Source organism: Erpetoichthys calabaricus, chromosome 9, assembly GCF_900747795.2.
Source record: "Erpetoichthys calabaricus chromosome 9, fErpCal1.3, whole genome shotgun sequence".
NCBI classification, from domain to species: Eukaryota; Metazoa; Chordata; class Cladistia; order Polypteriformes; family Polypteridae; genus Erpetoichthys; species Erpetoichthys calabaricus.
Window position 1 is genome coordinate 173,952,303 of NC_041402.2, and position 19,351 is coordinate 173,971,653.

General features: G+C 46.5%; 1 protein-coding gene and 1 long non-coding RNA gene across 2 annotated transcripts in view; one reads left to right on the plus strand and one right to left on the minus strand.

Moving 5' to 3' along the window:
• The window catches only part of LOC127529157 (uncharacterized), a 223,506-nt gene that overhangs the window by 625 nt on the left and 203,530 nt on the right, over positions 1–19,351 (plus strand). The gene's annotated exons all lie outside the window — the stretch shown is intronic.
• Positions 1,113–19,351, minus strand: part of LOC114658268 (CXADR-like membrane protein) — a 176,216-nt gene continuing 157,977 nt past the window's right edge. The window contains exons 2-7 of the mRNA XM_028810428.2: positions 18,855–19,012; positions 16,454–16,655; positions 15,846–16,013; positions 11,799–11,921; positions 10,432–10,573; positions 1,113–3,595 (exon numbers count right to left, since the gene is read on the minus strand). Coding sequence (XP_028666261.1) covers positions 3,265–3,595; positions 10,432–10,573; positions 11,799–11,921; positions 15,846–16,013; positions 16,454–16,655; positions 18,855–19,012 — 1,124 coding nt within the window. The 3' untranslated portion in view covers positions 1,113–3,264. The remainder of the gene's footprint in view (positions 3,596–10,431; positions 10,574–11,798; positions 11,922–15,845; positions 16,014–16,453; positions 16,656–18,854; positions 19,013–19,351) is intronic.

The window sequence follows — 19,351 nt, forward strand, 5'->3', positions numbered from 1 at the left end:
ATGAGAAAGCCATGTTAAAGTAATGTGTTTTTAGCAGTTTGTTAAAAGTGCTCCACCATATCAGCCTGGCGAATTCCTATTGGCAGGCTATTCCATAACAGCAGGAGGCCATCCGCCTCACCACTTCTTTTAAGTTTAGCTCTTGGAATTCTAAGCAGACACTCATTTGAAGATCTAAGGTTATGATTTGGAGTGTAAGGTGTCAGACATTCTGAAATATCGGATGGAGCAGATTATTTAAGGCTTTATAAACCATAAGCAGTATTTTAAAGTCAGTTCTAAATGGCACAGGTAACCAGTGTAGTGACATCAAAACTAGAGAGGTGTGCTCGGATTTTCTTTTCCGAGTTAAGATTCTAGCAGCTGCATTCTGCACTCGTTGCAATCGATTGATGTCTTTTTTTTGGGTGGTCCTGAGAGGAGTGCGTTACAGTAATCTAGCCGACTGAAAACAAAAGCGTGAACTAATTTCTCAGCATCTTGCAATGATATGAGGCCTAACTTTTTTTGCTATATTTCTTAAGTGAAAAAATGCTGTCCTAGGAATCTGATTAATAAAAACGAATGGTAAACGTACAGAGAAAGAGGATGAAAACTAGGAATGATCAAGTCAAGTGTATGCACTGCACGTTATCGTTAATAGCAGTAAGCCGTTACTGGTTTCTTAAGAATTTCCAAAAAGAATGGCATCCCTTTTCCACATAGTCACCTTCGTTTGCCATTCAAATGTTCCCAGTGTTGTACCAACTTGTTAATCCCCAATTACTACTCCTCCTGCCTTCACCGTCTCCAACGAAAATGTAAAAGTGCGGAAACTTTTTGAACATCCTTCATGTAACGTTCCTGTCATCGGGTCCAGCTGGTGTGTCCATCGATGGGAGAGAAGCTGGTTTGGCTCATGAGTCAATGTGAGATGGTCACTGCCAGCTCTTACCATTCCTGTTTGCTGAAGCTCCCCTCACGCACCCCAACACTGTGAATCTGTTATGGATTTTTTTAAAATCATTTTTCCGTTGTTCAGATTGTGCTTGCTGGAAAAGGCAATATATTTAGTCTTGCAGTTGAGAGTTTGCTACGTCCACACACACACACACACACATAGACACAGGTGCTTATGTGGAGTAATACTTATTTTATTACAAATCAAACAGTATCTGTGAATTGTCAAAAATATACAATTTTCTTGCAAGTGACATATTTACAAGGTTTTTATTTCTGTATCTGGAGAAGCTGAAAGAAGGTGATGGTGCAAATCCCACGGTTGGGGGGGGGGGGGATTTAAAGGGGGGCGTTGATGAGAGAGCGAGAGCGAACAAGAGACAGCAGACGGCACACTCCTCCAGCAGCGCGAATTCTCGTCACGCCTTCTGGGTCGACTGTGCATGCGCCCCCTGGAGGGCAGGGTGTGAGGTACCTGAGAACAGTGGCTCGTTCCCTTTGCCAGCTGCCAGACCTGTGGTCTCTTCTAACCTTCCCTTGGATGAGTTTTACGTAATGTAACATTTAAGGTCAACTGCTGGCCGGCCGCATACCATCAAGTCCTCCTGCCACAAGGTGGCAGCAGAGTCTGACTGGGGGATGGCGTCAAAAAGCTTGAAGTTTTCTCTCCAGCCCCACCATCTCGCAGAAGCCGGCTGAAGTGTCTCGTAACATTCCTCCACTTTGGATCGCTGCTCCAGAGGCAAGTGCTCGCCTTGCTTCACATCACACGCACGCTCCTTCCTTTAGGGGCCGCCGTTGTCTGTCACTCCTAATATTCCCTGACATGTCATCCATCAGACTAAAAATAAATGAGCTTGTCTCCTGGGGAGAGAGCAGCAGACATGCGAGAGCCAGGCAGTCACTTTATTTAGAGATGCGCCTCCCTCTCAGGGCACAAGACGTGAGAGTCAAAAAAAACAAACCTTTAGGTCGCGGTGAACTCTCACGATGGCAGAGCACACGCCGTCCAGCCTGCGGCCTTGCGTTCTGGCAGTTTCAGCAGGGATGCAGGGTGAGGGGTGCTACTGAGTGAGTGCTGTGGCAGAAATGGGGTCGACTCCGTGCAGTGACCAAGTCGCAGTGCCACCAGCTTCAAGTAGGGGACCACCCAGGAGTGACACCCGTGGACTTACTCCACTTGGTGTACCAGTGCTGTCCACACCACACTGACCGCCTGTGTCTCTCCAAAGGGAGACCACTCTGCACTGACCTTAAAGATTCCCCTTCCCTGATGTCTTAACTATGGCCGACAGTGTCTCTCCTGCTGTGAACACGTCTGCCCAGTACTGTCCTTGTCACTTTTACCCCACGAAGGACCTGTCACGTGCTGACCACGTAACCATAAACTCTTTGTGTGCCCTGTGCTGATGACACGGCAGTGACCACCAGTTGAGAGCACAAAGTCCTGCCATGTCCTGTCTACATAACGGTGACCTCTGAGTCTGTCCGGTGCTGGTTACACTCAACAGTGACCACCAGTGGTGACCACACACTCGTAACTACAGTATCTAACCCTACAGGCTGTCCTGCTCTGATCTTATATAAGTGTCTGTCCTTTAGTGAGCCAGCAGAGACCCCATCACGTGGCAGCGGCCACGTAGCATAATCTCAGGTTCTGTCCTGTGCTGACCCTACTACAGGGAATCCCACCATCTCTTGGGAGGTGACCATAACACTGTGACCCTGCACCTATCCTTATGGTAGCACTAACATCAGTGTCTCATCTTCTTATACACAAAAGTCACTTTGGGGGAAATGGCAGAGTAAGTTTTGGGCCGAATGTCAATGTCCCAGTGTCCCTTTGGTCTCTTGGGCCATGACCCCAAGGGGTCTGCTTTTCAGTCCAATGTGAGCTTAGTGTCTCTCCAGTAAGTGTCAGGTATTTGAGGTGTCAAAGGTTTGGGCAGATTGGGCCGACGGGCTGCCCCGTTGCAGGCCGTGACCCCAGTCTTCCTGTGAGGTCAGTTTGAGCCCCCCTTTGGTCCCCTGTGCCAGTATGCCATTAAGGTTTAGGGTGAGTGTCAGATGCTCTGCTGTGTAGTTTCTTGTTGTCCAGGTCTGGCAGTTACAGCAACCCGGGTGATGGTGATGCCCCCTCTCTCCTGCTGGCGCGTGCTGGCAAAGGAAATGAAAGAGAAGAAACAGAGGCAGAGATCCGACGGTCCAGTGGGTCAAGCGCCGTCCACGGATTCCCTTTTCGTTGCAATCATTTTCATTCCTTTTTATTACAAAATATTTGTGTCTGCTTGGCAGCAGCAGTCCCAGTCCATTGCCACGGCCACTCTAGACGGTCTCAAAGGGCCGCGAGTGGGCCGGGGTGACCCCCTTCCGCACGAGGCTACCCTGATGGACCTTATTGTGGTCGGGCTCGGCCTCAATCTCTAGCTCCTTATTGATGACCTGTGTGTAGGAGGGGAGCCCCTGTGCCGTGTAAGTGGGCGACTCTCCGTTCTCCTTCAGCGTTGCGCTGACACGGGGCCGGTGGCCGCTCCGGGGGGCACTGCTATGCACCATGGACTGGGTGGAGGAGGCACCCGAACGTGAGCTCCCTGACCTGGAGGAGGACGAAGAGTTTGGCTTCATCAGCTTCGCTTTGGGCGCTTCGGCGTCCTCCCTGTGTGGGGAAAGAACAAAACAGCAGCTGGTCATTCAGTAGTAAAGGGTTACCCTGCTACGCCATCGAGTTTACATGGCTCCATACAAAATGGCTGCAGCACATGGGTGGGGCTGGGATCAGCCAATCAGAGGAGGTCACGTTGTTTATGGCTCGGATTTTAGAATGCTAAGCCGGCCAATCAGAATCAATTAGACCAACATTAAACAGGCATGTATGGTAAATGCACACATGCTGTGTGTGGGACATACAGACCACCGGTGTTACCTGACATCACATTCACAAATGGCACTCAGGTAACTCGTACATTCATAAAGAATCAAGCGCTACTCTACACACACATTTCCTTTGGCACACACAGTACATTATGTGCAAACACGCCAGTTCACCTTCATATTCATGTATATACACGGATCATACACAATAGCCACTTGATCTAATTCAAGGTCACGGGGTGCTGGAGCCTACCCTGACAGCATCTGGATTAAGGCAGGAACTAAACCAGAGCAGACCCCCCTCACACACACACCCTGACACTATATATACAATACTAGCTGAAATACCTGCCATTGCCCGGGATGAAAACAGTGTTTTGTTTTTTTTATTGTCTGAGAAAAATATATAATAAAAAAACACAACTATAAAAATAAAAATAAATTAAACAATGAAGACTCACTAATGTGTTTGTCTTGCAGTCTTGTATGTATGTTATCATCCAGGAACCGGACAACTCTATTTAATTTCAAAAGCAACGAGCAGGCAGTGGAGCTCAAACATAAAGAATGCTGGCAGTCACCTCCAGTTCGCCCTCTGGTGGTCGTTCCGAGTGTCAACTGGATGATAACATGCATACAAGACCGCAAAATAACCCCCCACCCTATCCAGAAGGGGGTGGGTTAGGGTTGATTTCACCCTACACTAATTTTAGTCGACCAATGAGGAACATGTGGACCAAGTGTCATGAAAATCGCTCCAGTGGTTCGGAAGTGATGCTGGAACATACACACACACACACACACACACACACACATACATTGATTTAATGAAACAGGACAAACTTTAAAAAACAATAGATGCTGGCACCATATCTGATCGTGTTCAACTCTGACGGGAAAGAGTTCCCCGGGTGGGGAGAAAAGCACATGGCCGTGATATCTCTGCCAATCAGCATCTACCCTGTAAAACACACGTAGCTCTGATCTCGCTCTCAAAAATGTCAAACGTTATTCCTTAACAATCTGTAGATGATAATGTCTGTTGAACAAACAGGTATTGCTAGCTAAGCGGAGGCAAGGTGCACTCCAACACATGGCGAGACATAAACGCCCCCCCGCTCTCGGCCCACAGCCACGCTCTTGGATTTGAATAATACATCGGTACCGCAAGTGAACTATGGTACTTAACGCAATGCGAGAAGTCGCAAAATCAACCGGAAAGTTCAAGCAAATTATGGAAAACAACCAAATCTAAACCCGTTTAGTAATTCTCTCGTGAAAAGCGGACAGACATACAAACAGAACGCGGTTGGAGCGTTTGTTAGCAAGCACCTATGGGCCAAGGGTAACCTACGTTGCAAATTTCAAGTCCCAAGTCCTCATGGTTCAGGAGATTTCGTGATGAGTGACTGAGGGGTATTTGGCTTTTATATATATAGTAGGGCCTAGTAGTAGTTGTGACGATTTCAATACTTTCTAGGATCCCGTGCTTTTAACAGTACGGGTTTACACAGTTAGTATGTGTATATATAGTGGAGTGCAGTGGAGTGTGTACACCTGATGAGCCCAGAATGAGGGCGAAACACGTGTCGTGTACTCTTTGCATTTATTTGACAGTAAACTATTTCAACCATTCTATGATCTGCTCCTCACAAACTGAGGGCACCGTGGCGGATGTTAGCAGATTGCTGGCCAACCACAAGCGTTACCTGGTAGGTAACCACCCATACAATCAGATTGTGACACAGACTACGAATGCCGTGAATGTAATTACCCCGATCTACATGCTGTCAAATAAACGAACCACACGCCGTGGCGCAACGTTAGGGGCATCGCCTCTGACGCTGACGTCCGAGGTTCGATTCCCGAGAGGGAGTGCAGTGGAGTGTGTACACCTGATGAGCCCAGAATGAGGGAGAAACACGTGTCGTGTACTCTTTGCATTTATTTGACAGTAAACTATTTCAACCATTCTATATACATATATATATATATATACATACAGCGTGGTCCAGATCTAATTATGCAACTGTTCAACCGACAACCGTCTCCCCGCCATTTTGGAATGCAGGGCAGGTGCTGCCATCTATCGGCAACAAAAAGAATTTTAAGTGAAATCTCTATGTGCAGGACAGGTGCTGTGAATAATCTATGTAATAAACTTAAGTTATAGCGTAATGACAATTGCATAATTAGGTCTGGACCACCATATATATATATATATATATATATATATATATATATATATATATATTGCATTCGTAGTCTGTGTCACAATCTGATTGTATGGGTGGTTACCTACCAGGTAACGCTTGTGGTTGGTCAGCAAGTCGGCTAACATCTGCCACGGTGCCCTCCTTCAGTTGCGAGAAGAAGATCAGGCGTACACACTCATTGCACTCCCTTACGGGAATCGAACCTCGGACGTCAGCGCTAGAGGCAAAGCCCCTAACGCTGTGCCACGGCGTGTGGTTCGTTTATTTGACAGCATGTAGATCGGGGTAATTACATTCATTGCATTCATAGTCTGTGTCACAATCTGATTGTATGGGTGGTGCAGTGAGTGTGTAAGCCTGATGAGCCCAGAATGAGGGCGAAACACGTGTCACGTACTTTTTGCATTATTTGACAGTAAACTATTTCAACCATTCTATGATCTGCTTCTCGCAACTGAAGGAGGGCACCGTGGCGGATGTTAGCTGACTTGCTGACCAACCACAAGCGTTACCTGGTAGGTAACCACCCATACAATCAGATTGTGACACAGACTTTGAATGCTGTGAATATATATATATATATATATATATACACACACACACTAACTGTGTAAGCCTGTACTGTTAAAAGCACGGGATCTTAGAAAGTATTGAAATCGTTAGAACTATTCTGGGCATCTCTCTGCTAGGAGGATTCATGTTGCCGACATGCTCACATCGCTTGTGCATTAGCAGCTATGCGACTGTCTTTCTTCTGAGGTTTCCTTTTGCTGGTGTGTGGGCCTCGCTTGTGTATCCTCGGAGCTAGAGCCTTTACCCCGACTCTACCTCTCACTTCCGGGCCAGACTGACACACACACTTCCACACGTAGACGTTTATATATGATACATATATATATGGCTGTTCGAGTCACAAAGACAGAATTGAGTCCCAAAAATAGTTGGCCAAATCTATTTAATTTCAAAAGCAACGAGGGTGCGGTGGAGCTCAAACATAAAGAATGCTGGCAGTCACCTCCAGTTCGCCCTCTGGTGGTCGTTCCGAGTGTCAACTGGATGATAACATGCATACAAGACTGCTAGATAACTCCCCACCCTACCCAGAAGGGGGTGGGTTAGGGTTGATTTCACCCTACAGTATTTTTAGTCGACCAATGAGGAACATGTGGACCAAGTGTCACGGAAATCGGACCAGCCATTCAGACGTGAGCTAGAACATACAAACATACACTCACACATGCATTGACTTTTATATATACAGATGTATTTAAGTCTGCAGTGCACAGACCCCCCACTTCCTGAACGTAACTTACTTCTATTCATTCCCATTCACACACACATACTGTACACCAGGGGTCCTCAATCCCAGTCCTGGAGGGCTGCATTGGCTGCAGGTTTTTGTTCCAACCCGGTTGCTTAATTAGAAAGCACTTCTTGCCAATAATTTCATTTTGTTAGGGCTTATATGTCAGGTCATTCTCATATCCGCGATTTTCTTCCCCTTTCTAAGGATACCATCTTAATGATTTGAAGGCTAAAATGGAGGAGTAATTCTCAGTCCTTCACTTTTTTCTCTTCACTTTCCTTCCAAGTATTTAATTAAACCCAATAGTGCATGATAAATACGAGGTGTGATCAAAAAGTACGGTGAATGTTTATTGCAGTAAAAGATTTACAACTACTAGTCACCCTCAAAACACTCTCCTCCACTCCGAATGCCCTTATCTCAATGCTCCTGGCACTCTGTGTAAAGCAGTTCTGGAAGTTTCCTTTCAGAGGGTCTTTAGCTGGGCTGTCATGGCTGCCAAATTGTCCTCAATAGATTAAAATCCTTTGCCTTTCATGGTCATTTTCAATTTAGGGAACATCCAGAAGTCGCAGATCCGGTGGATAAGGTGGATGCGGACACAGCGTAATGTTTTTATTTGACAGAAATTGTCGTACTAGAAGGGATGTGTGCCAAGGAGCGTTGTCATGATGAAGAATGAAACTGTTTCCACCTTTTCCTCGATAATTGACGTTGAAGGACATCCTGATCTTTTCTTGTCTTCAACCGAGTCAGATCCATTACGAAATCGATCAAACCACTTGTAAGCAGTCTTAATTGTCGAGGCAGTGTCACCATAAACCGATCTTAACATCTGATGGGTTTCTTGAGCTTTTTGCAATTTGAAACAGAATTTCATGGTAATGCGTTGCTCGATATCCATTATTAACGACAAACTTGAAAAACACACTTGAACTCAACAGGGGCTCACAAGCGATTGACAGTATCAAGTCACAAAGTCGGCTCTAGGATGGACATGTCAGCACCTTCATTGAATTGTTTTGCGTTGCTCTTAGATGGTGCTCTGCATCAACATTCAAGTCAAGTCAAGTTGGGGAGCAAGCACTGGTACAGCATGTTACTGCACCCACTACACGACGAAACAACTCGGGATCCCAGTTGACAACCCCCCAAGCAGACACGCGGTCCAGTCCCACCCTCCGGAAATGACCCTCTATCTGCCACAGCCAGGTGTTACGTGGGCGACCCCTTGGCCTGATCCAGCCACTCGGGTCCCCAACAATGAGGATCTTACGAGCTGGGTCACCCTCGGGGAAGCGCGCCACATGGCCGTAGTGCCGTAACTGACGCTCCCTCATAATGAAGGTAATGTGCCTCATTAGGGACTCCATGAGCAACACAAAGTCATACCAACGGTACCCAAGGATTCTCCGGAGAGACACACATGAAGGAGTCCAGTCTTTGTCTCTGGTCACTGGATAGCGTCCATGTCTCTCAACCATGTAGAAAGACAGGAAGCACCAGGACTCTAAAGACTTGGACCTTCATCCTTTTAGATAGATAGATAGATAGATAGATAGATAGATAGATAGATAGATAGATAGATAGATAGATAGATAGATAGATAGATAGACACTTTATTAATCCCAATGGGAAATTCACAATTTCCAGCAGCAGCATAATGATACAATAAATAATATTAAATTAAAGAATGATAATAATGCAGGTGAAAAACAGACAATAACTTTGTATAATGTTAAATGTTAACGTTTACCCCCCCGGATGGAATTGAAGAGTCGCATAGTTTGGGGGAGGAATGATCTCCTCAATCTGTCAGTGGAGCAGGACAGTGACAGCAGTCTGTCGCTGAAGCTGCTCTTCTGTCTGGAGATGATCCTGTTTAGTGGATGCAGTGGATTCTCCATAATTGATAGGAGCCTGCTGAGCGCCCTTTGCTCTGACACAGATGTCAAACCGTCCAGCTCCATGCCAACAATAGAGCCTGCCTTCCTCACCAGTTTGTCCAGGCGTGAGGCGTCCTTCTTCTTTATGCTGCCTCCCCAGCACACCACCGCGTAGAAGAGGGCGCTCGCCACTACCGTCTGTTAGAACATCTGCAGCATCTTATTGCAGATGTTGAAGGACTCCAGCCTTCTAAGGAAGTATAGTCGGCTCTGTCCTTTCTTGCACAGCGCATCAGTATTGGCAGTCCAGTCTAATTTATCATCCAGCTGCACTCCCAGATATTTATAGGTCTGCACCATCTGCACACAGTCACCTCTGATGATCACGGGGTCTATGAGCGGCCTGGACCTCCTAAAATCCACCACCAACTCTTTGGTTTTGCTGGTGTTCAATAGTAGGTGGTTTGAGTTGCACCATTTAACAAAGTCACTGATTAGGTCCCTACACCCCTTTCTAGTGACCTCATGACCCCCCCACCCCCATGCTCTCCCAATCTGCCATGAATGACACTGCTGAGGTCAGTAAACCCCTCGACAGGACGACACTCTCTCTATGACAGACACACTGCTGGTGGCCGCGCCCAAGAGCTCATTAAAGGCCATCAACACTCATCGTACTTTCTGATCACACCTTGTACACACGGGTGAAAATGGAAACAAGCTAAATGGAGAAATGCTGGTCTCGTTTGACATTTGCATGTTATTGTTAATTAGGAGCAATTAAAAACCAAGAATACAACTGTTTAAGACTAAAATAAGCCATAAGGGTTCAAAATCTTAACGCGCGAGACAACAGAAGTGTCACTTGAGCAGTAAGTGCTTCTTATTAAGCAATTTTGTTGGAACAAAAACCTGCAGCCATTGCGGCCCCCCAGGACCCCTGCTGTACACACTTTTAGCACCCCCTCAGACGCTCTGTTTTTCCTTCTCCATTCCATCCTTCAGTTCGATAGAACACCAGCAGCACCAGAACAAACCCCGGATGGGACGCCAGTTCTTCCCAGCTCTGACTTCTGCACCACACCTGCATGTCCTTTTAGGACGCCAATTTGGCCATCTTCCTCTGATGACAACTAGCGAGGTATCTGGGGGTATTCTGTTGGCTGGGAGGACCCGGTTAGGGGGTCACACTGGCTCGGCCCCCTTGACATACCTTATTTCATTAGGAATGTCCTCCTCTTCATACTTCTTTTTTTCTTTCTTGCGGACGATGAGCCAGATGATGAGGACCATCAGGAAGACTCCAAATCCCACCCCAACAACAGCTCCAACAATGACGCCCACTCCTCGAACATCTAAGAAGACAGAGAAGAAGAACGGCTTCTGAGATCTGCCCGCCCTGAACTTTGAGTCGGCTACTCCAACGAGTACAGATGAAGAGTCAGATGTTCCCTTAATTCCAGTTAAGCCCCCCCACGCCCGGACCATGCAGCCTTGTAGAGCATCTTGAATGAGCCACAGCCTTTGGCTTCATTAATTTCTGCTGAGGAATTCACTCTGGGTGATCCCTTCGTAACTTCTGTTCAGGAAGTCTCCCTCAGCTGCTTGTTCTCACTGTAACAGCACCTGTGGGGGGCACACCTGGGTATTTGGGGGTACAAAGCAGCTCCTTTAGGCTGCACTGGAATCCAAAGACCCAGATTTGCATCCCACTGTTGCCTTCATGGTGAGGATGAGTAGCAGACAAAAGGACATGGTCCTCAGTAGAGTCAATCGAGGGGTCCTGCTGCTACTTAAGAAGCCACTGGCCTGAAGAAGGTCAGTCACCTATAGTGCAGCTGTATAAACAAGGCTGTTGAAAGACCCCCAGTTAGCAACCCACTGTGGCTTCCTACGTCTTGAAAGGGGGGTGGCATCCTGAGTGAATTCCTCAGCAGACACATCGCGTGTGGGTCACTACATGCCATTGGAGTCCTGCTGGTGACCTGTGCCTCCTGCAATCAGCCTGCTTTGAACTTTGACTTCCCTTAATTCCAGCTAAGAAACAGTACAGTTTCATCGGCCATTGACCAGCACCCCCTCCTTCTGATAGTTGCCCACCCATCTCAGAAGTGCTCAAAGAGGAAGGCAAAAGCTGAGCTTCAGTAGGTAAGACTGACTTTAAATGAAGAAGAGAGATACAGAGGACCCTCCCAGCTCATGCCCTAAACGTGCTCTGTATATGCCCCTTCCAGTACCACCTGGTGTTCTCCTTAAAGCATGTGACCCACTGGACTTTCAACAACATGCCAGCTTAAACCGGACAACTGTGTCATTGCAGGGCCATTGTAATGCATCAAATGCATGCATTACATTTGTCATTCCAACAGATGATGCATCACAAAAAATATGCATTAACTCCCATGGCATTCCTAACAAAAATTGTGCCATGAAACACACACACTTTGTAATCAAGTTCACTATTCATTGGCTGACTAGGTGGCACTGGCACCAAGTTGAAGAGCTGCACTGCACAGGATGAAGATAGGAAGTGAACAAAAGAAAGGAAGAACAAAAGCCCGAGCTGAGCCTGGCACTCACAGTGGATGGAGACTGGGATGACGCAGCTCTCCTCGCCCGCCTCGTTGCTGGCCGTGCACTGGTACAGCCCCGCGCTCTCCTGGGTCAGATTCCTCAGAATCACAATTTCTGGATTACTCAAGTCTGGAAAAAACAAATCTGGAGCGTCAGCGTGCAGCGATGCATCCCGGTGACATCATGTAAAGTGGCACTGAAGGGACCGAGTAACGACAGAGACGCCGTGCAAGTGGAGCAGAACAGACATGGCATACTTGGGTGGGGGGCAGCGAGATGATAAAAATAATCCAGTCTTAGTCACAACAGCCTTCAGGTCAGGGAATTTTGGAGGGGGAAGAGCGAGACTCCCCTTCAGTCAGTAAAAGGAGGCAATCCCAGTGCCACAGGGTGACGGACAAGGTGGTGGGGGGACAGGGCTGGAAATTATAAAATTAAAGTGACGTCATCTCCAAATGACTAACGCAACACACTGTGAAAGAATGAGGGGATGATGTGACAATGTTAGGTGACATTACATCTAGGATATATGTGTGTGTGTGTGTGCCACAATGATGCCATGGCGCCTAAGTGATGTCACAAATGACTTGGAAAAATGTGGCATTGTGTGGGATTATAATGTACAATGGCATGAAGTCATTTCTACAAGTGTGTGTATACAGGGGTGCAAGAAGGTGACACTGCAGCAGGTCTGCTCACAGGGACTCAACCTGTTATGACGTTAAGGTGTCAAAGTGAAATTGCATCAGTTCCACAGGTGAGAAGGTGTGCGGGAGGCGGTGTGTGCTGTTATAATGCAAAATAACATGCAGGGGGTGAACATGGGGTACGTCATGGAATAATGTCTCATCTCATCTCACTGTCTGAAACTGGTTTTACTGGTGAGGGTCAGAGGGGTGCAGTGGAAGCACTGCTGCCTCAGAAACAGCAGACTGGGGTCCATGTCCAGGGAGGTCCCTGGTGTGGAGTTTACGTGTTCTCCCTGTGTCCGCATTGGTTTCCTTCTGGTTCTCCAAGGACATGCAGGTTAAGTGACTTGATGTTGTAAAATTGGCCCTATGTGTGGGTGGGTGTGTGGGTGGGTGTGTGGGTGTGTGTGTGTGTTAACCCTGCGATGGACTGGCACCTTGTGCTTAGTGCTTACTAGGATAGGCTCCAGCATCCCAGAGACTCTGCTCACCAGGGTTGAAAATGGATGGTCAGAATGTTATGGAGGGTCTTCCTCAGTGCCCAGTGCCCACACCCTTTAATTTTCATAAACTGCGCCCCTTTGGGTGACAGCCACCTATGGGGCCACATGGATTGGCTCTGCATCCACAGGTGCTATATGTGTGTGGCATTCAAATGGGCCCTGTGTGGTCATGTATAAGGACATTTTTTTTGGGGGGAGGGGGGTTATATTTTAGGGTGGGCTGTGCCATAGTGTCATCACTTCAGTTGTACAGGTCTGTGAACTTGGGGGTGACCTGTGCAGTAGCCTCCAAATGAACTGATATTAGATCTCCTTCAGGTGGGTTGGTCTGGGGGCGGAGCCTGCGATAATGTAATAGAGTCACAAGTGAAAGGGGGGAGGCGGGATCTGAAATGTGACAAAGCATCCAGAAAGCATCATATCAGTGCAAACCGGGCAGGGGGAGCTGGGTGAGGGGTGACAGTTGCGTAAATTACGATATCCTAACAGGGCACACCAATCGAACAGGTCAGTATGCGAGGCAGGGTCTCTGATAACATAAAAGTGTCAAAGTGCCAAAGTGACATCACATCAGCTCTGTGAGTCTATGCATAGGGGGCAGGGCCTGCCATCTGAATATCACAGGCGTGTATGTTTAGGGTGGAGCCAGTGATGATGTCATAGCCTCAAAGTGACATCACATCAGTTCTGCAGGAAGTTATAGGAGCACGGTGATGAAATCCACCTTGATAAAAGTTTGTTTGTGTATCTGTGTGTCTGTCCGGCTGCTATGTCTCTTATCATTCCAACAGATGGCACAACACAAACAGAAATGCTGCTTTTACAAATCCCATTGCAGAAGTCATATAACAGAGAAATATGCATTACATTTGTCATTCTAACAGGTGGTGCATCCCAAGAAACTTGCATTACGTTTGTCATTTCAACAGATGGCACATCACAAACATTTGTAGTAATAAAATGCATTGAATTTTCCATTCCCACAGATGGTGCATCACAAGAAATATGTATTACATTTTTCATTCCAACAGATAGCGCATAACAAGAAATTTGCATTACATGTGTCATTTTAACAATGGCACATCACAGGAAATATGCATTACATTTTTCATTCCAATAGATGGTGCATCACAAGAAATTTGCATTACATTTGTCGTTTCAACAGATGGTGTGTCACAAGCATTTGTATTTATGCATTTTACTACTAAAAATACTTGTGATGTGCCATCTGTTGGAATGACAATTGCAATGCATTTTATTATTACATGCATTACAGTACACCTGCTGTCACTTTCATTTGTACCAAAGCAGGTAAAGTTGATTCACAATATCTTAAGCTTCCTAACTGGATATCCCTGGAGCTTCATTGACTTGTTGTAAGACGGGGATGATTAGGTGTTCTCTTTACTTTCTTGTACCTTCCAATAGATGCTACACTGCAAACTGTAATGCTGAAGTCTATGTTGATGACTTGGAGTTTAACCCATCGTAGATGGCTACCGCAGCTAGCAGTAATATCAAATGACATTGTGACTCTAAATGTAAATTTTGGGGTATTGAGGGGTGGAGGGCAGTCCTGTGAAGTGATGGTGATAGAGCCTGTGGTAATATAAGTGTTAAAGACACTGTGCATCAGATCAGTACTGCAGTTCTGTGTCCATGGTGGGGAGGGAAAAGTCAGATTGATCTGTTAAATGTGATGACATCCAAAAGATCTCACCTCAATTCAATTCACATGGATGGGGCAAACAATAATATAACCTTGTGATATAACACATTAATTGCACTGGCAGGTATGTAGGAGTTGGGTCTGCAACAATTTTAGAGTGCCAAAGTACTCGAGTGACATCACAACAGGCCTATTGGTCTGTGCATAGGGGGCGGGGCCTACAATGATGCTGCACCATCCAAATCTTACAGGTGTGTATGTCTGGGGTGGAGCCTGTGATGATGTAATAGCATCAGAGTGACATCACATCAGTGCTATGGGTCTGTGCATAGGGGGCGGGACTTGCAATGCTTCTGTACCATCCAAATCTTACAGGTGTGTATGTCTGGGGCGGAGCTTGTGATGATGTAGTAGTGTCAAAGTGACATCACACCCAGTTCTATGGGTCTGTGCAAAGGGGGCGTGGCCTGCAATGATGCGGTCGCATCCAAATGACATGGTATCACTCTGGCAGGCATGTATATCTGGGGCAGAGCCTGTGATGATGTAATAGCATCAATACGACATCACATCAGCTCTGCAGCTCTTTTTCCATGGTGTGGTGATCCTAGTAACCTGTATTATGTAATAGCATCCAAAAAAAGATATCACCTCAGTTCAGCAAGTGCATATGTATGGGGCAAGCAAGTGAAAGAGGGGGGACATGTAAGGCAAACTTGTGGTGTAACACATCAGTTGTACAAGTTGGTATGTGGGGCAGGGTCTGTGACAATATAATAGTGTCAGAGGACCAAAGTGACATCACATCGGTTCAATGGGTCTGTGCATAGGGGGCGGGGCCTGCAAATAATGTTGTACCATCCAAATTTTACAGGTGTGTATGTCTGGGGCGGAGCCTGTGATGATGTAATAGCGTAAAAGTGACATCACACCGGTTCTACAGGAAGTGAAAGGAGCACATTGGTTACAAAAAACTGTAAAATGTCAGCATGACTTCACAGGTCTGTGTCTGTTCCTGTAAAGTACTAATGCTGGAGTGGGGAACAGTGTTAGTTTTATAACAGAAGCATAAGGTGACGATGTCCACATTGCAGGTGTGTTTGTGTGCCATAAACAGTGAATCCCGTCTGTGAACATCAGTGCACTTGTCACATGTCCTACAATGAAGCTCACACGAGTGACATGGCCTTACCGATGCGTGACTGTGGTGGCAGGTATCCACGGCTCCTCTCATTCTTTGGGATTCTCTCCCACTTGTACACAATCGGCTCGGTGCCATCAGTAGACTTGCATCCCAGCTTCAGTTCACTCCCTTCCAGAAATTTCCCTTCGTGCCAACATTTTGGCTTGGATGGCTTTACTGCAGAAATATTAGATCAAAAAAAGAAGAGAAATTTGACACGGGAGCCCCAAAGAGTAACATGCCCCATCACCGGTGGACAGGGAACAATCTGGTCCGGTCATCTGTCACTAGGAGAATCACTTCTGTTACATACTACCTCTCAATCAGGTCAGTAGGTGGACGATGAGGGGGAGCTGTAAGGAGAGCTGAAGTGTTTAATTTCCTTCAAGTGTTGATTACAAGTGAGCCCAATTAGCGTCAACGAGCTATTGCTGGAAACGCAGCGGAGGCAGATTGGGGACAGATAATTAATACACTGCTGCCACCGAGTAGGCCACTGCAAGACAGCTAATCAGCTGGGCAGGCTACTGATGAAATGGGGCAAATGGGCAGCTGGGCTATCCACCCTGTTTATTACTGCTCATCATGCCCCCCCCCCCCCAAACATGCACACCTACCCAGGACCAGCAGGTTGATGGAGTTCCACGAATACTGGCCTCCATTTTTCACTTTGCAGGTGTAGTGACCAGAGTCTCCAAGTTGCAGGGCGGCGATCTTCAGAGATGCATCACCTTTCAAGAAGTCAGCAGCGAAAGAGACACGCCCAGCCTGTGTGCTGATGAGGCTGTCGTAGACTTGACCGCTGGAGTACGAGATGACCTGGAAACCAAAAACACGAAGGAGAGCCCATCATCCACACTGTCCCTGCAGGCCCAGCTAACACAATCAAAGGCAGAAGGAGAAGACATGTATGCAGTGCTTCACGTTGGGCCACCAGGTGGCACTGTAAGCATACGGACTCTTCAATGGGATGTGACTGATTATAATAATAATAATAATAATTCATTACATTTATATAGTGCTTTTCTCGGTACTCAAAGTGCTATCCACACAGGGAGGAACTGGGAAGCGAACCCACAATCCTCCACAGTCTCCTTATAGAGGCACCCAGCAGAAAAAGAGATAGATAGATAGATAGATGGATAGATGGATAGATGGATAGATAGATAGATAGATAGATAGATAGATAGATAGATAGATAGATAGATAGATAGATAGATAGATAGATAGATAGATAGATATGAAGGGCACAACATAATAGATTGATAGAAAGGGCACTACATACCATATATACACTGCATCCAGCCTTATTCCAAAATGGATTAAATTCATTTTTTCCCTCAGAATTCTACACACAACACCCCATAATGACAACGTGAAAAAACTTTACTTGAGGTTTTTGCAAATTTATTAAAAATAAAAAAACTGAGAAATCCCATGTACATAAGTATTCACAGCCTTTGCTCAATACTTTGTCGATGCTCCTTTGGCAGCAATTACAACCTCAAGTCTTGTTGAATTTGATGCCACAAGCTTGGCACACCTATCCTTGGCCAGTTTCGCCCATTCCTCTTTGCAGCACCTCTCAAGCTCCATCAGGTTGGATGGGAAGCGTCGGTGCTCAGCCATTTTAAGATCTCTCCAGAGATGTTCAATCGGATTCAAGTCTGGGCTCTGGCTGGGCCACTCAAGGACATTCACAGAGTTGTCCTGAAGCCACTCCTTTGATATCTTGGCTGTGTGCTTAGGGTCGTTGTCCTGCTGAAAGATGAACCATCGCCCCAGTCTGAGGTCAAGAGCGCTCTGGAGCAGGTTTTCATCCAGGATGTCTCTGTACATTGCTGCAGTCATCTTTCCCTTTATCCTGACTAGTCTCCCAGTTCCTGCCACTGAAAAACATCTCCACAGCATGATGCTGCCACCACCATGCTTCACTGTAGGGATGGTATTGGCCTGCTGATGAGCGGTGCCTGGTTTCCTCCAAACGTGACGCCTGGCATTCACACCAAAGAGTTCAATCTTTGTCTCATCAGACCAGAGAATTTTCTTTCTCATGGTCTGAGAGTCCTTCAGGTGCCTTTTGGCAAACACCAGGCGGGCTGCCATGTGCCTTTTACAAAAGGAGTGGCTTCCGTCTGGCCACTCTACCATACAGGCCTGATTGGTGGATTGCTGCAGAGATGGTTGTCCTTCTGGAAGGTTCTCCTCTCTCCACAGAGGACCTCTGGAGCTCTGACAGAGTGCCCATCAGGTTCTTGGTCACCTCCCTGACTAAGGCCCTTCTCCCCCAATCGCTCAGTTTAGATGGCCGGCCAGCTCTAGGAAGAGTCCTGGTGGGTTCGAACTTCTTCCACGTACAGATGATGGAGGCCACTGTGCTCATTGGGACCTTCAAAGCAGCAGAAATTTTTCTGTAACCTTCCCCAGATTTGTGCCTCGAGACAATCCTGTCTCGGAGGTCTACAGACAATTCCTTAGACTTCATGCTTGGTTTGTGCTCTGACATGAACTATCAACTGTGGGACCTTATATAGGCAGGTGTGTCCCTTTCCTAATCATGTCCAGTCAACTGAATTTACCACAGGTGGACTCCAATGAAGCTGCAGAAACATCTCAAGGATGATCAGGGGAAACAGGATGCACCTGAGCTCAATTTCGAGCTTCATGGCAAAGGCTGTGAATACTTATGTACATGTGCTTTCTCAATTTTTTTATTTTTAATAAATTTGCAAAAATCTCAAGTAAACTTTTTTCACGTTGTTATTATGGGGTGTTGTGTGTAGAATTCTGAGGAAAAAAATGAATTTAATTCATTTTGGAATAAGGCTGTAACATAACAAAATGTGGAAAAAGTGATGCGCTGTGAATACTTTCCGGATGCACTGTAGATAGACTGATTATCAGGCAGATAATAATATTACTGCAGCCCCCCATAATAACGTGTGGCCCCCATTTGTCAATGTGTATCGGCTCATTTCAGTTGAGCAATCCAAGAGCGAAGCAAATGAAGCGACTCACCACTTTCTGACCCTGGTCAGCTCTTTGAAGCAGCCACTCGATGTCCAGATCTTTTGTGCCCATATGCCACAGCTGGTGGCTACATGGCAGTGTCACATCCGTCTCGGCCACCATCTTAATCTCCGACTGAGCTCTAGCAGCACTCATACCAATGACAACTGGAAGAGAAGAAAAATAAAGCAATGGTCACAGTAAGTCCTGCAGGATCAAACTCTAGTGAACACAAATGAAGATAACATCAGCTCACAATTTGACCTTCATGTGAGTCTGTTTGCCACCCAGCACAGCCAATTATCCCCAAGATTAACCAGAAGGTATAAAGTGTAACCAGTGATTCCCAGTGCACTCCAGGACTCTCTCTTGCCAACTGCCCCTTCAGCATCTCTACTGGCTCTCTGCCCTTCCCAGTCCCTCACTATGGATGGCTGTTTCAAGTGGACTTCTATGCCCCCTCACTGTCAGCTGCAAGTCCGGACCTTCAGTAAGCAGCATCTTCT